Raw genomic sequence first — 16,900 nt, 5'->3', positions numbered from 1 at the left:
GCTGTGGTATGTTGCTTTGTACTAAACCATTACTGACTGATACTTGCACCTCGAATCCCGCCCAGCCTAGTACCCCCCGTGAATGAGACCCACCTGCTTGCGGAAGGTCCAGTAGTGGGTGGGTGCCTGGAAGGTGGCCAGGGCCCAGTCCCGGAGCAGGGTGCGAGGCACCATGGTGGCCTGCACGTCCTTGAGGATGTCCCTCAGCACCTGGTGGCTGGCCTGCGATCCCCGTGCCTGCACTGCAGCCAGACGCTCGTAGTAGCGGCCCACGGGTGCATCATGCTCCACCCCACGTTGGCCACACCTCTGCAGTGGGAGAAAGGAAGCACATCAGCCACACTTGAAGGGGCCACGAAGTGAATTCACTGAGGTTAAGTAAAGCAGACGAGAGAGAGGCATTCCATCATTCATCACCCCAGTGCAAGAATATTTGAGCTAGCTTCAACAGCACTCAAGATATCAGCGATTAAAAATTACCGAACACACTTTGGAAATTCTAAAGTGCGCTTGGCGAAAGCCTTGTGGTCAACCCACTGCCGCTTTCCCGAACCACTTGGCGCAGAATTACAGTGGAACCTCGATTATACGACGTTCAGGGGACCGCGCGAAACCGTCGTATAATCCGGGTGTCGTATAATCGAAAATCAAAGAATGCGGCCAGTGGCGCTCGGCCTTGCGCGGAAAACTGTTGACCGGCTTCAAGCCCGCGGCAAGTACGCCAATCAGATTAAAAAAGACAAAACCCAGCATTTGTTTGAAACAGATTTGCAAAAAAATCTTTATTACCGTTTAAAAAAAATCGGTATTTTTTTTTTTTTTGCACCTTTGCCCAACCTCGGCGCATCAACTTTCTTTCAAGGGCTGCCACGTCCGGCAGTAGGTCGCCAACATCGTCGCGCGCGCAAGCAAAGCGCCGGATGTTGTCGACGCTCTGCAACACGTCCGCCTAACTAGGAATGGGAGCGCAAACCTCTGCATCGTTGTACACTTCCTCTTCGTCGGAAGTTTTATCGTGGGGCACAAGCATCCATTACTTCCATTACAAAAAGCGCCGTGGACGCCGCTGTCCTCGCTTGGGCGAGAGCCGCGAGCGCGGCCTCGCCCGCTTATCTGTTTTTTCATCAGCGTTGGCTCCTGCGGACGCATCTGTTGCTGCGACCGCGTCTTATCTTTTCTCTTTATCTTTCCTCTGATCTTTTAACTCTCCTCGGCAGCGGTGGTGGCTTGGCTCACGCCAGTAGGCGGGCCCGTGCGCTTTCCTTTTCATCCTTCTCTCAGTCGCAACAACAACACGCAGGCCGCGCCTCCTTGGGACTCCGACTGCACAGGCTCGACGAAAAAGAGAGCAAGTGCACTTGGCGGCCTCGGCAACGCTCTCTTCCGCGCAAAAACGGGGGTGCTTAGATTCACATGCAAAGTTTTTTTTTTTTTTTCAGAAATTTTTTTTCCGAAAATAGGGGGGGGTGCTTAGAATCGCGAAAATACGGTACATCCCGGCCTGCGTTTGCTGACGACCTTTTTTGACGGACGGTACGAGCTAGCCGTCGTACGAAGCGGGGTCCTTCTAAAATTTGCGTCGTATAACCGAGGTATTTAATGCATTGTCTCTATGGGGGTTTTGCCGGGACCGCACAAATTCGTCGTAAAATGCGGGTCGTCGCATGACCGGGGGACGTATAATCGAGGTTCCACTGTACTGGGCCACTTCAGAGCCATGCATCACACTCGACTGCAACGAGACATCTGGTGAAGGAGCGGCGGTGCAGCGCTACAGCCGACGCGCGCGCGCTTGCTCTAGCGTTACTGTGTGACATCACGGTTGCTATGCACAGCTGCACCTCCCACTAGTGTGCCGGTTGCAGGAGGGGAGGAGGTTGTGCCGCTGCGCGGCGGAGAGGCCACAGTTGGCACCAGAAGCATGACACCTTTGCTGACAACCTTCTGTTGACAACGATGAGGCATTAAAGGCTTTCGCCTTAAAAATGACACTCCTCCCCCCTCCCCCATCAATGTTGGACACCAGAAAAAAAGAAAGAAAAGAGCAGTGGGTCTGTGCCCTGCCTGGTCGCGTCCATGAATACATCATCCGCTGACGTTCGGTTTGCGACTTCCGGTTGTCGCACCTTGCTATCCCACAAGTGGGTCTTCACCTTCCTGGCTTTCCCAGACACGCACATTGGCTTCTTTTCCTTCTCGTCTGTCGTCATTGGCAATAATGGACCTGGCTGGCTCGCGCTTGCCCGAGAAGTTCATGCAGCAACATGAGAAGACCGCCTTCATCGCTACCAGAAGTGTGCCCGTGACGACGTGACTGCTGTGGCTCCAGCGAATGATGGCCTGCCGACGTCACTAAAGTCGTGACGCCTATCTCTTGGATGAGTAGTTTCAATATCGGTCACTATGAGCGCACCAATTGGCCCGCAAATTTCAAAAAACACGATTTTTAAAAATTCATAATAAATCACCAGCTCCATTCTGAGGGCTCACACTTGGCATGATTGCTCTGTAGCATCCTTTCTAAGCAATGAAAACATTTGCAAACAACTTTGAGTTCATTGCACTGTCCCTTTAAGGGGAAACGTAGATCTTAAAAATGAAAATGTCTGTTATATGAGGCATCGTAATGAAACTAGGTATGCAAGAGCGTTCCTCCCCGCCATGACACACCTGCTTGTAGATGTGGAGGAGTGAGACGGAGGCTGGGTTGTCCTCGACGAGGCGCATCTGGGGGCTGACGGCCACCACGCGGGGCACGGCCAGGTGCAGGAAGCGGCGTGCTGTCTCCTTCTGCTTGTCCAGCTGGTGATTCAGCATGCGCAGCAGCTGGAGTACCCGCTCCTCTCGCCGCGCATCGCTCAGGCACGCGTCGTTCACCACCAGGTACGGGTAGATCTGCATCATCCACCATTGTGCAAAGACGATCAACGCACAGGCCGAGAACATGCCCTGTTTTGATAATGGACCAGCGTTGACTTTAAGCACACTTTCAACCTTGTCTTCAAATGTTCTGGCATGGCACTTACAGCAGATGGACAACATTTCTAAACCGCTACACTGTGTCACACAGCATACGCTTAAGGCGGCAGAGAGACCAAATTTTTCTTAGCACATTTCTGCTTCAGTAATAATGCCTCAACCGGGGCCTTTAAAGGGGCCCAGAAACACAATCTTAGTTAACTGTTTTGCCTGTTGATTGCATACAGTGAGTTATAATGGTGCTATTAGCGTCGGTAATACCGCGTATATTCCATTTTTTAATATTTTAATGTCCTCCCAAAAACAACTTCATGGCTCTGATGGTGTCGCCACACAGTGGCGGGTTTTTAGCAGCGGATATGACATCACCTGGCGCGAGCTTGATGATCGGACAAACAGTAAATATACTGCAAATTGTGTGAATAAATAGACACATTTTGCACCTGTCTGCGTTTTATATTAGATCAACAAAAACAACTTGTTTGTCTTAGATAAAAGCCCTGCAAAGCAAGTAAAATAAAAATACACCACCGGGGCGCTCTGGCATGGAAACGACGCTGCCAGTCTCAGCAAGAACGAGTTACAGAGAGCAGGCAATCATGGAGTACAAACTTCCGCGACGTGCTCTGGCTCGCTGTTTTGGTTGGTTGCGCCAGGTGCCGTCATTGGGAGAGCGAAATAGGAGTGGGAAGCCCCGCCAAAATCGAGTTGAGGGCAGCGTTTTGTTTGCTTGTATTTTGAAATTTCTTCTTTGAATAACTCCCGTTCCTGTGCATCGATTCCTGTAATACTTTTTAAGTCAGCATCTGTGTGACATAAAGAACCCACCTGGAGTGTAGCCGGTATCCCCCCAAGCAGTGTTTCGAAACCCCTTTAAGAGCATAATAAGTGATGACAATCAGCTAATACCAATGCTCAGTGCTGTATGTGCAATCCCTACCTTTTCCACACCCACACCTACACCCTTGAGAGTCTGCACTCACCTTGCCGTTCTGCCCGCGTATGTAGAGCCGCCGGGCAGCCGTGTTGTGCTTCTGGACAATCTCCACCCGAGGCATGAACCGGGCAATGCGCACATAGTAGTGGTTGTGCTGCACACACAGTCGAGGGAAGGAAAGCAGGCTTGAGAAACACGAGGTCCGCCACTCATACTTCTCCAATAAACAGTCACGGGCCACTCTCACACAGTGAAAAATTTCAAACAAAACAATAAGCAAAACAAAAAAAAGTATGTGACAGGTAGTCAGCAGGCTCCTACCGATGAAAATTCCCACAAGAGAGCAGAACCCACATGAGCAAATGCTGAATGTTAATAGTCCAGCATTAAATGCTTTTATCACTCTACTTGCAAATGAACTGCTTACGCCTCAGTAATTATTGTGTTCTTTTATCATTGCGAATTTGTTCCTCTCGTGTTTCTCTTGTGGTATTTGTCCGCCAATTTCTTGTCACACACTACTCATTCTACTTTCTCCTATTCGTATTTCCTGATGCATAGTTTTGTAATATTCTGATATATACTTTGATTATCATTGCGATATTTTGTCTCTTTTTGAATTTTGGAATGCCCTTCCTGTTACGATCCCTGATGGGATTGACAGTATCAAATAAATAAATAAATAAAAGCTATCTGCCTACAGCCAAATCACTGCTAACATCAGCATGATCATTAAACCTAGCTTTGGCATACAGTCTCATTAAGCAGTGCATGCAATTTTACATGGTCAAGTTTTTTCTAGTTTTTAACAACGACCCAGCACATTAAGAAAAATAAAAAAAATCCTGCCGTGCATCCCCCCCCCCCCCCCCCCATGCACTTACCCCAACGCTTTGCCAGCGCCAATTAGCGCCACCTATGAATTCATTCTAGAGACGAGGCATAGGATGTGTGCCACCACCTACCTTGGGCAGCAGGAACTCGCCAGGCAGAGCAATGTCAGCTGTCTGCTGGGAGAAGTTGCTCAGGAACCGGCACTTCTCCTCAATCAGCATCGACCTGCACGGGAGGGGAGAGGGGTGCCTTCGCAAACTGCTCTTGAACCCTCTGATTTCCCGGTACCAGTTTCTCTACAGGGCTTCATTCCCGAGAGTTTTATGGCAGTGAGCACAAAGTGAAAGGCAGACAAGTTGCCAATTGTCACATATCACAGCTGCTCAACACATATTTTGGGGCAGTTCTGAAAACTGGACGTTTCTTTGATTTTAGTTTTTTTTTTTGAGGGGCTATGCACCTGCGTGCTTTTTCTTTTTTGCATGCATGTTAGGCAGGAAGAGCCACTGAAGCCAAAGCACACAGGGACCTCACCACCTTTAAGCCTTTTCAGACGCCATCGATGGTTTTGATTCAAAAACATATTTCAGTCTAAACAGCATACACATAGATGTCAAGAAAGCCAATTCGTTAGTTTTCAAATGAGAAATGGCAACGGGTGATTTTTTACAGGCACAGACAAAATTTCATACAAACTAACTGGAAACTGCAAAAAAGTGTACAGCACTGTAGTTTGCTGCAATGGAGAAATGCAAAAGCATTTGCGTTTGAATGTCACCAACTTTCTTTTTTGAAAGCCACTGTTGTTACATGACACCTATCACATAAGCCTTCGATGACGTCAGCAACTTTTTTTTGCAAGACATCATTGTCTAACATCAATACACAGTCTCAAAATACTGTACAGTCATACACACCCCAATGCGTTCAATTCATGCCCCTTCAACATGCTTCACCCAGTGACTACAAGCGGCATATGCCATTGCGTGCCACCTGGCACGCATGGGGCCTGGGTTCTAACCCCAATGTGGAGAGTTTCTTTTTTCGAATGGCCATTTTCGTGCAGACATGGTCTGCCGACACGCTCTGCTTACAGATCTTCTACACACCACTCATGAGACAAGAAATGCTCTCGCACCAATATTAATAACGTTGCAGTTTGGGAATGTTGAGATGACACGACATCAAAGTTTCAGTGCACAACAGGACAAGGACGATGAAGAAAAACAGGAATACACGAGCACTAACTTGTAATAATTTATTATGAACCTTAGAGAGGAACATGTACGCAAGTTGTGGACTGACATCACACATGCATAGTCAGCAAAATAATCAGTTACCACGCAAGTACTGCAACTCCTTCGAAGACAGTGCAATAGACGGCTTGGACGCACAGATATCCCCAAAATGGTCAATCAACTCTGCCTCAATGATTTCGTGTGCCCATTGGCAGCTGCTTTTTGTGATGATGGTGCAATTCTGATAGATGGGTGAGCAGTTCAATGTCACACCGGGGTCTTCCCTTGGGTCGGAACTGGGTACTGCAATAGGAACTGCACTTGACTCACATTTCCTAATGTGCACATCTAGGAACCCCCTGCACCTGTACCTCACATTTCTGCGGTGTTCACAGAGGCAATCATTCACATGCCTCCCAATGTGACCTATACAGTAGAACCCCGTTCATACGTTTTTCATCGAACCGGGAAAAAAAACGTAACAGCCGGGAAAACGCAACAGTGAGGAAAGCACCGAAAATTAATGAAAACAGTGCAGCTTTGACTTGAAACAATTTATTTCCGCAAAGTGACCCTAGGACTTAAAAAAATCGAGAATGGTGGATTGCAGTTTTTTTCGCTCGCTGGAAAGAACAACGCGTTTCTCAATAGCCTGGAAGGCCGCATTGCTGTCAGCTTCGCTTTGCGGTGCGACGCACATACCTGCGGAGGAGGTCCAGAGCCGCGACGGCTTCTCCAAAAATCGGATCTGCCAACTCGCAGGAATCATGCGGCTCGTCGTCATCGTCATTGCAGTCAGCGGCTTCACTCACAACCGAGTTCGCAACGATCTCGGCAATGCTTTGACATTCTGACGTCACGACGGAAGCATCCATGGCGACGTAGTCGCCTCATGCGATTCCCGTGGCACCCAGCGCAACGCATAGCCTCAGTTAGCTCTTGATCACGAGAGGCTGCCTACTACTCTTCATCTTCCATGGCAGTTTTCACTTCTACGCGAAGGCCACACCGCACGCAGCAGTTCTGTGTAGTTCACGCGCTCACTGCAGTCCACGCTGAAGCGACGTAGTGCACAGCATCAAGCACTGCAATGTTCGTAGGCTGCTCGCCGCCCTGCTCCGCGTAGGCCACCCTGGCTGCCTGTCGACTGCGTTTAGTACGTCCAGCTTTTCCTCAAGGGGAAGCGCCTCCCACTTGCGCGACGCTATCACGCCATCAGAGCACGATAAAAGATGTTGTTGCGACTGAGAGAAGGATGAAAAGGAAATTGCACAGGCCTGCCTACTGGCTCCAGCCGAGCCACCACCGCTGCCAAGTTCAGATAGAGGAGAGTTGAAAGATAAGAGGAAAGAGTGAAAGAAAAGAAAAGACGCGCGTCGCAACAACTGCGTCCGCTGAAGCGGATGCTGGCTGAGAAAAACAGATAAGCGACCGCAGCCGCGTGCCTCCTCGTCACCACCTCCCACGATAAAGATCGCGGCATTCGGCATTCGCGAGGCGGATAGCCATCTAGTGGCGGCCTCTCCAACTCGCGTGCGGCTTCTTGCAGCCAGTTCCGTAGCCAAGCCTGGCCAAGACTCGTCAAAAATCAAAATGGCGGTTGGCGCGCATTGTCCGGGCGGGATCGGGGTGCCCGGTTGCGACGTATCATGCGGGATCGTTTCCTCGGCTACGACGTAACAGCGGGGTTCCCAATACATTGGATCCTATGGAAGCTATGCCGGGACCCGAAGAAAATGACGTAACAGCCGGGAAAACGCAGCAGTGAGGAACGTAACAGCGGGGTTCTACTGTATACGCCTTTCCACAAGAAATCGGTAAACTACAAACAACTGTACGTTCTGTAGACAACTGTAGACAAAGTTCTTCTAAACCATACAGACAACTGATTCCACACATTTCACAAACCTGCCCTTGTGGTTCTTTTTGCACATCGCACTGTCTTCGAAGGAATTAGAGTACTTGCGTCGTACCTGATTATTTCGCTGGCTGCACATGTGTGATGTCAAGCCACGACTTGTCTACATATTCTACTTTGAGGTTCATAATAAACTGTTTCAAGTTAACGCTCGCGTATTCCTGTCTTTCTTCGCCATCCTCGTCAGGTTGTGCACTAAAACTTTGATGTCGTGTAATAATAAAACATCAGGATTTAGGATTGCGTTTCGAAGATACGCACCAAATTGAATATTTTTCATCAACAGTCAAACCTGGATATATCGAATTTGAAGGGGATCGAGAAATAGCTTGATATATAAAGCATGGCAACGGTTAAGCAGATCTGCAACCCAGAAGCATGAACATGGCGCATCTTCGCCAGCGGCGTGCTGCCTGCCGGCAAAAACTGACAGCACATAGCTCGCTGGGTGTCGCTAGGCCTAGCTCCCTTTGCATCGAAGCTGCAGCAGACAGTGCTTTAGAAGGAGCCACCACCAATAAGAGGTCCAAGTGTACTACCGGTACACTATAAATGCAATATTATCAACTAAATTTGGGGTACAATTGATTTCTGCATTGCCTTCAGCAGCAAAGGAGGCCAAGTGAGAGCCACCGCCTCCAGTCAGATAGGCTGGCTTCACTTCATAGCAGCCAGTGCACCAAATGTTAGCTTTCCCACACAACTGCAGTGTTGCGTTGAAAAGAAGCATCCCAGTCTGATGGTCAGCCTCACGCACACTCCATGTTCACCACGTCATGTGGTTTTACAGCGCTACTGCTGCCAGCAGGCACCTAAAACTGCACATTCGACCCAGCTCCGTGTGCTAAAAGTGATCAGTGGAAGCACCATTAGGAGAAGCATTACCACTTGCACAAGTGCGGCGTGCAGTTTGATTTAATGAATGTTCCACTGAACAGGACTCAATAAAGTGAACAATATAGCCATACTTTGCCAATATTGCCATAAATTTTACTGGTCGGCGTCTCTGTTTCTTTAAATGTATACCCCCGCCAAACGGGATTTCGTCACACTCTCGACTTCATCGACTTTTGCACAGGATTTTAAGAATATTCTGACAGTTCGATATAAGCAATAATTCGATATATCCAAGATCGACTGTACCGCCAAGTTAAATTGCAGATAAAATGTTCAGCGAAACATGGCCAGAAAAAAAAAATAAATTTATTAGAGGTGTGCGGATATCAGACGCTATGAATGCAACTACAGCTAATCCGATCTCGTCTAAGAAAGGTCAATTAACTGAAAAGCATCCTGCAGAATATTAGTACTGATAATTGGGCAAATTAGTACACCTTCACTACAATACAGCGCAATGAAGGGGGGCAGACAGGACATGAAGAAGGCGCCTATCCTATCTCCTCCCTTCGTCGACACTTCATCGCACAGTCTCCACCACAAGAAACCCTGCAGAGTATGGCCATGCATGGCACCACACTCACTTGGGCAACAGCTTGGTCTTGGCTTCAAGGATCTTGATCCACTTCTTCAGCTTGTTGATCAGGTTATGCAACTTCATGGCACCTGGCACACTGCACAAGGCAGAAAGAAACGCAAGTTAGCCTGTCACAAATTTGCACACACAAGAACTTGCTCATTCAAAACAAGGACTAGCTTCATTTTGCTGGCTGTTGATTGGAGGACACTCTTTTTGCTCTGAGGGGGCTGAGGGGAGCGTCAGGGGGCTGAGGAAACGGCACACAATTTGAATTTTTGAGAGTGGAACTGACCTGCATACAAACTAACATTTTTTTTTATTAATGACACTTGACAGTTATTTTATTTTATTTTCTCACTATACAGTGAAAAAAAAAAAAAAAAAGGTCCATACTGGTCAAATGTTTAGGGGAATCCCCCATACTGATGCAAACAGGCCCTGGCATGGGTTCGTACTACCTCTGACTCAGCCAAAACTACCTTAGGCCTCGCAAATGGGTTGGCTCTGTGCATAAGTCAACCGTCCAATTTCAAATGGTCATTCCTGTAAAAACAAATGCTGATACCTTATACTGGACGACATATGGTAAAAATAGTGACTTGTGCACAGGCCTTGAAACGTTGTTGCAGCCCACTGCCCGCATCCAGGTTTTGTCAGCACTCACGCAAAGTCAAAGTCCGTGGTGAACTGTCCCTTCATCTTCTGGAAGACTGGATCCTGGGCTGTGGCCTGCGCCCGGCGGGCCAGTGACTCGGAGGCTGCGCTGGAGAAGGTGGTGGTCACCGACGAGACGTTCTCGATGCCCACCCCGAAGGTGGACACCAGCTTCTTGAGGAAGTTGAGGGTGTGCGGGGTGACGGTGGCGTCGGCCACGGCCCCCCGGTTCTCGAAGGCCACCGCGTAGCACTTGCCCAGCCCCTGGCGCAGCTGCCGCAGCACCTCCTCGTACCAGTTCTCCCGGAACCACACCATCTGCACAATTTTCGGACACCCCATTATGTCTACAAATTACAACACTCTACAAATGCTGCAACCTAAACAGGCAGTGGAGATAAATGCACACTCTTCATGCCTGTCTGGGAGCAACTGCTAGGCAAACGCTCAAGGACGACAAGATGAGCAGGCATTCATTCAACGGCACACACAGGTCTCAACTGTTGCGCTCGGATGCACCCTTCGGCACATTCAACTTCGTCCAAGCATTCCTTAGTGCTAGGAAAGAGCGTCATATCATTTTGGTTTTACAGTTGCAGCTGTAATGAATACAGCAAATTCTTGTTACTTTCAACGCAGCTGATTGAAACTGACACCCAGGTTCCTGCAGAGCCCTGTGTATTTCAATGGAAGAAAACTCCTGATAATTCAAACAAGTCGGCATCCGCAACGGAGAATTCGAACTAGGAGCCCCTGGCTGACACTACTCCTCGTAAACAGAAGTCGGCCCATAGCGAGTACAACGCGCTGCAAATTTACTAGAGATGCAAAACAATGGAAAAGAAGAAAAAGCTGAGCGGACGAGGCTGGCGGAGCCTGCGCTCCGGTGCATGCCATAGCAGGCTCGCGCTGCCGGAGCACTTGTTCAAACAATTCAACAATTCAAGCAATTCTCTGGTTCCCTTCGAGTTGCAATTAATGAGCTTTTACTGCATGTAAGTGGCGTTTTGTCTGTGGTTGACAGTGTCGCTATACATTGCAACTTATTCTTTTACAACTAATCATGGGTTCTCCCGTCTAATGGTTCTCCTTCAGGGTGTGAATGCCCTCCCCAGGAAGGGCAAGGAGCTCGCTGTAGCTACTGTGGCCACTTTTTGGCCCTGGAAAAAAAAGAGTGAGAATTATGCGAGCTCTCTACGTTGCACGGAGCACATCCACAACATTGTAGCACTCGAACAAGATGAAGGGGCAGGCCACTTGCCTGGTCAACAATGCCTTCCAGGGAGGAGAGCACGGTGGGGTGGAGGTCACGCTGCAGGTGCATGATCTTGGAGCACCGCCACATGGAGGGAGTTGCCCGGATGGGCCCACCAGCATCAGCCTGGGTGCCGTCCCCTGAAATTTAAAACCGCTCGGTTGATCAATGCCCTCACCATGACGAGGCATCAGCAAGAGACATGCTCCATTTCCCTGCACATCGTCCTTTCCGATAATTTCACCTCACTCTGGAGTACTTAGTAAACCAAAGTAAAGATGCACAAGACATGAGATGCACTCGGCCAACACACCACGACCATTTGCAAAACGTTTATGTGCACTACAGTGTGCAAACGTCAACACCTCTGTAATTTCACATCAGTTCATTCAAAACCCCGCTTCCTTTAGTTTGTAGACTTCACGAAATCTAAACACTTGTAATGTAAACTAATCCATAATTAATTAACATAATCTAAACACTCGAAATGTAAATGTGATCCGTAGCCATGGCGAAGTGCCCTGAACCACAGCAGCACCCTCAAGTCAGAAGCTCGAACTCTTAATGTTTTAACTTTCAGTCTGCTGACCTGCACAACCTCATCCGTACTGATGCAGCCACCAGAAATCACTGCCTACACTCTCTGTCTCTTCCTCTGCTCCCTGCAGGAAGTTGCAGCACAGGTGCTCGTAGGCTGTCTTTAGGCAAGTGTGCATAGTGGTTTTCTTTGTTCAAAGTGATTTCAACGCAAGAAGTAATTCGGTTCAAATAATTTCAGAAGAAATATTTCAAATATTTCTGGCATATAAGAAAGGTTAAACGGCACGACAGGCATTTTGAAACCGTACATTTTTTTAACACACAAAGCCCTTACTGCACTGAAACACTGCCGCAATCATTGAAGCTGTGTCAACTTTCTGCAAATACAGCAATCAGAAAGGGGGGGAGCCGACCTACATACGGAGCAGACGTATCTGCGAGGTGTGAGACCAATATGTGAGGCCTCCAACTGCTGCCTTTAATTGCGACTGTGTCGAACGAGGCCAGATTCAACAGAAAATGCCAGTGAAACAACTTTCACCTCGCATCGTAAAGGTATGCCTCACACAAGAAGATAAATTGATGACTTCAAAAATACAGCGGAGACTTGTTGAGTCCAACTTCAGCTTATCCGAACTGGGGCTTTGGTCCCGGACACATCAAGTGCATTAAAAATGTTCCCTCTAGTTTGAACTCCGCTTATTTAGAAATAGTTGTGGTCTCCTCTTCAAGCGCAAATTATCAGAAGTCAACTGTGCACCCTTTGGAGCTGCATCACTTCTTGTCTGAAGCCTTCAATCGACCTCTCGTATGTAAAGGTTGATATTTAACACCAGTGGTAGGGACCCCAGGTCAACCTTTGCCGACCAGCTTTGCGGATTACAATAACTCTGAAAGCTGCGAATGCGCACAAGAGGGCAGTAAATCAAAGAATGGTGGTGATAAGCTCACCTGACTGTCTGCTGCAGAGGCAGCAAATGGAATGTAAACCACTGTCCATAGCTTTTTTTTAGTCCAACACTAAATGCAGTGCATGGCTGGCACAATGGTAAACTCTCTGCACTGCAAACTACAAAGTCAGGGTGTTCTCCATGAATGACTCTTTCAGATAAACGTGATGCACAGACAGCTAAACCTGGTTTTAACGAAACTGAAAAAAAAAGTTCAAGGTTTTTAGTTACATCCAGGCTTCCGTTACATGCAGTTTTTGAGAGAAGAGGATAAAAGACACAGCGGAACGAAACCCAAAATAAGAGATAAATGTAGGTGAAATCTCCTTGAAAATGTGTACAGAAAACAGCGTAACTCGATGTCATAAACATGGAGAAATGTTTCGCGATCGAGCTGATAGTGTGACTGCGGCAGCAGCAGCCGCCACCACCACCACGGCTCGCGAGTACCGGTGAGTACTGGTAAGATATCGGTGAGTGAGTACCGGTAATATACAGCTGTTGTATACTTTTCTCTTGAGGGATACTGGTAAACTGCCATTAATGATCTGAGAGAACCTCCCATATGCGCTCCACCCCATTCTTATTCTAGCTATTTCCCTCTCATGATCCGCACCAGCTATCACTACCTGCCCTAAGTATAGACATATTCTCTTACTACTTCCAGCACTTCGCCACCAATTGCGAACTGCTGCTCTCTTGCTTGCTTAGTAATGCTTGTTGAACATTACTTTGGTTTTCTGCATGTTAATTCTTAGCCCCACCGATCTACTCTGCCTGTCTAACTGATTGATCATGCTTTGCAGTTCTTGTCCTGAGTGACTTAGCAAGGCAATGTCATCAGCGAATCGCAGATTACTCAGGTATTCTCCATTAACTCTTATCCCCAACTGTTCCCATTTCGGGCCCCGGAATACCTCCTGTGGTAGCTGCGCAATCGTTATAAATATCTTCCAATATTTTCACATAACACTCTTCTACACCCTGATTCCCCAATGCCTGCATGATTGCTGAGGTTTCTACTGAGTCGAATGCTTTCTCATAATCAATGAACGCTATATATATATATATAAGGGCTGGTTATACTCTGCGCATTTCTCCATCACCTGATTGATAGTGTGAATGTGGTCTATTGTCGAGTATCCTTTACGAAAGCCTGCCTGATCATTTGTTTGACTAAAGTCCAAGGTTGTCCTGACCCTATTAGCGATTACCTTAGTAAATACCTTGTAGGCAACGGAGAGTAAGCTGATCGGTCTGTAATTCTTCAAGTCCTTGACGTCTCCTTTCTTATGAATTAAGATAATGTTAGTGTTTTTCCAAGCTCTAGGTACGCTCGAGGTCACAAGGCACTGCGTATACAGGGTGGCTAGTTTTTCTAGCACCATCTCCCCTTCTTCCTTCAAGAGGTCTGCTGTTACCTGATCCTCGTCAGCTGCTTTCCCCTTTTCATTGCTCCTAAGGCTTTCTTTACTTCCTCTTTCGTTACTGGCGAGATAGTCCCATTGCTGTGCTCGACTGCCGCTCCCATTAATGTTCTGATTACATTAGCTACTGTATAGATTTCTGTAGAACTCTTCGGCTATCTCAACTACCTTATCCATGTTGCTAATGACATTGCCCTTTTTGTCTCTTAATGCTTGCATATGGTTTTTACCTATGCCAAGCTTCCTCTTCACCGCTTTTAGGCTGCCTCTGTTCTTTGGAGCATGCTCGATTCTTGTTATTTATTAACTTTGATAGCTACAGCTAGTTGACAGCATTGTCCTATGCATTCTTCAATTTCAATGATTTTAGGCACCTTTTGTGTGTATGCCTGTCTGTACACATGTGATTAGTGCCGTGTTTTCAAGTTGCATCAGTTGTGCCTACTTATCACGACTCAACTGCTATTTTTGCTAGTGTGTGCTGGCTTCTGTCGTGCACAAGTGGCTAAGACTACTAAGCCCCAAACACAATGCTTAAACTTCTTTTTTCCTTTCTGCATGAAAGGAACTGCCCTTTCTAATATGTTGAAATAACTTTTTTTTTTCCACTGTTTTCAGTGAGAAGCTCCTACATTTACTCCTCTCTGGCACAGGCAGGTTTCAACACTTGAACCCCCAACCCCGAGCTGCACTCGTCATGTGAGATTGTACCAAGGATGCCAATGACAAGTCACACTCGTCCGGCTCAATGTTGCATTGCTCCCACCACCAAAGACGAGTTACGGTCGGCAATTGCGTTGGTTGCAATTTTCAACACTAAAGGGTTGTAGTTGTCCACGAAGCCCGTTTTGCGCCTTTACCTCATGTTTTAGGCTTAAGTTTTTCGAGGAATACCGTATAAATGCATGCAAGGGCCGCACTTTTTTTTCCAGATTCGAGGGCCAATTTTCGAGATGCGGCCTATGCATGCGATGTGCAAAAAAAAATTTTTTTTTTAATTAAAAACACACCAATCAGGGAAGGAGCGACATTTATTCTGCGTCCAATCGTCACTCACAGAGTATTTCGACTCTGAGCTGGTGCTGTGCTCTGGTGCATGCTCATCGGCAGTCAATGCGTAGCCATTGTTCTGCACTTCCATCACATAGCAGGGCAGCTCTTCCTCCAGTTTGGGAAACTCGCACGGCTTGCCTCGGAAAGCGGGCTTTTTGCAGCTTGTGTTTCTCAATGCATCCTTCTGGTTGCACCATCATCGGACGCACTCCTCGGCCGCGTAGAATTTCCTGCCCGCTGCATGCTTGCAAGTTCGAGAGCTAACTCCCAGCCGTGTAGCTTTTATGGTGCTTGCCCATCGTGCTAAAACTGCAAAGTTCGGCGGCAACACGCGAAAGCCACAACCACCACAACTACGGCGAGCATGCTAACAAGCCACAAAAACAACAAAAGGATGGAGCTGGCGATACTGATGCCGAAGTGGATAGCGGGAGGTCGTGGCGGAGGGAAAAGTTGACGATGATGATGATGACCACGGCCTCGGGTGCCATCCATGGACGGCACTTGGAATCTCCTGTGCGCGTGCGTGGCCTCCGCAATCAAGAGCTCCGCGATCAAGTGCACCGTTGCTCGCAGCCGGAGCCGATCGCAGAGGCCACGGCGCGTGCATTTAGAAGGCTATTCCCACCTGGGTCGTGAAAAGTTCGGGTGTGGCCCTTACACGGATTTATTTTTTTTAAACATTTCCTTCGTGAAAACGGGGTGTGGCCCATACACGAGTGCGGCCCTTACACGCATTTTATAAGGTACTTTGGTGGTTAAAGGGTTTAAAAAAACAGGTGCTTCAATTCGGTGCAACAGTCATGCCCATCCCTGCAGTTTGACCTGCGCTCACCCTTCCCGCATAGGGGCAAGACACTCACCAGCCTGCGGGGAGGCTGCTTCGGTGGGCTGCTGCTGCGGTTGCGAAGTGGCTCCGGCCGAAGCAGGAGGTGGCACCCGGGCCTCTTCGCTGCTTTTGTCTGCACAACACACGCAAGCAAGGAGAACTCGGTCAGAGCTCGGACTGTACGATTCAGGCAGCATTGATCTCTGCAACACCAATCTCACCTGAAGTGAATAAGAATACCACTGTGATGCAGCCCTCCAAGGCACAAATCAGAAACAGAATGCTGCACAGTTTCAAGGCTTCTTTTAATACATTATCCGTAAGGGAGATTCAGCGGATCCATGCCAATTCGTAGTAAAATGCTACCCCCCCCCCCCCCCCCCCCTCCCACAGCTTTTTCTAAAGCTTCATTGCGGGTCACGTTAGGCCTAGTGACACTGAGCAAGCGACGCATAATGATCCATTGTCACCTGGTGTGCCGGTGGGCGGCATGTCACTGCAAGAAGCCTGCTGCCAGTCAGGGTGCCCTCTAGTCTCACTTTTGCGCCACAGGTGAGCATTGCGATAACATTTTATTTATTTATTTATTTATTTTCCCCCTGTCTGGTGCACCCAGGCACTGCATGTTACGGTGGTTCTAGGCAGAGACTCAACTGAACGACACTTTACCGGTTTGTTTGTATCAAGCACCGCCCGCAAAAAAAAGTCTTCGAAGAATCGGAGCAACCGCATTTCTGGCACGTCGTGTAAAGCATCGATTCTGAGGCGCATGCGACTGCCACTGTGCAGACAGCGCCATTCTCCCCTCA

General features: G+C 48.1%; 1 protein-coding gene across 4 annotated transcripts in view; it reads right to left on the bottom strand.

Annotated features, from left to right (window-relative positions):
* Nipped-A (Transcription-associated protein Nipped-A) overlaps window positions 1-16,900 on the bottom strand; it is a 170,124-nt gene that overhangs the window by 16,045 nt on the left and 137,179 nt on the right. For all 4 annotated transcript variants that reach the window (XM_089546329.1, XM_089546330.1, XM_089546331.1 and 1 more), the window contains 8 exons: window positions 16,126-16,224; window positions 11,299-11,432; window positions 10,048-10,355; window positions 9,388-9,477; window positions 4,882-4,975; window positions 3,963-4,070; window positions 2,671-2,895; window positions 94-309 (listed from right to left, as the gene is read on the bottom strand). In XM_089546329.1, the coding sequence (XP_089402455.1) occupies window positions 94-309; window positions 2,671-2,895; window positions 3,963-4,070; window positions 4,882-4,975; window positions 9,388-9,477; window positions 10,048-10,355; window positions 11,299-11,432; window positions 16,126-16,224 (1,274 nt within the window). The remainder of the gene's footprint in view (window positions 1-93; window positions 310-2,670; window positions 2,896-3,962; window positions 4,071-4,881; window positions 4,976-9,387; window positions 9,478-10,047; window positions 10,356-11,298; window positions 11,433-16,125; window positions 16,225-16,900) is intronic.

Source organism: Amblyomma mixtum, chromosome 5 (genome assembly GCF_055824585.1).
Source record: "Amblyomma mixtum isolate Tamu chromosome 5, ASM5582458v1, whole genome shotgun sequence".
NCBI classification, from domain to species: Eukaryota; Metazoa; Arthropoda; class Arachnida; order Ixodida; family Ixodidae; genus Amblyomma; species Amblyomma mixtum.
This window is presented reverse-complemented; position numbering and strand designations above follow the sequence as displayed.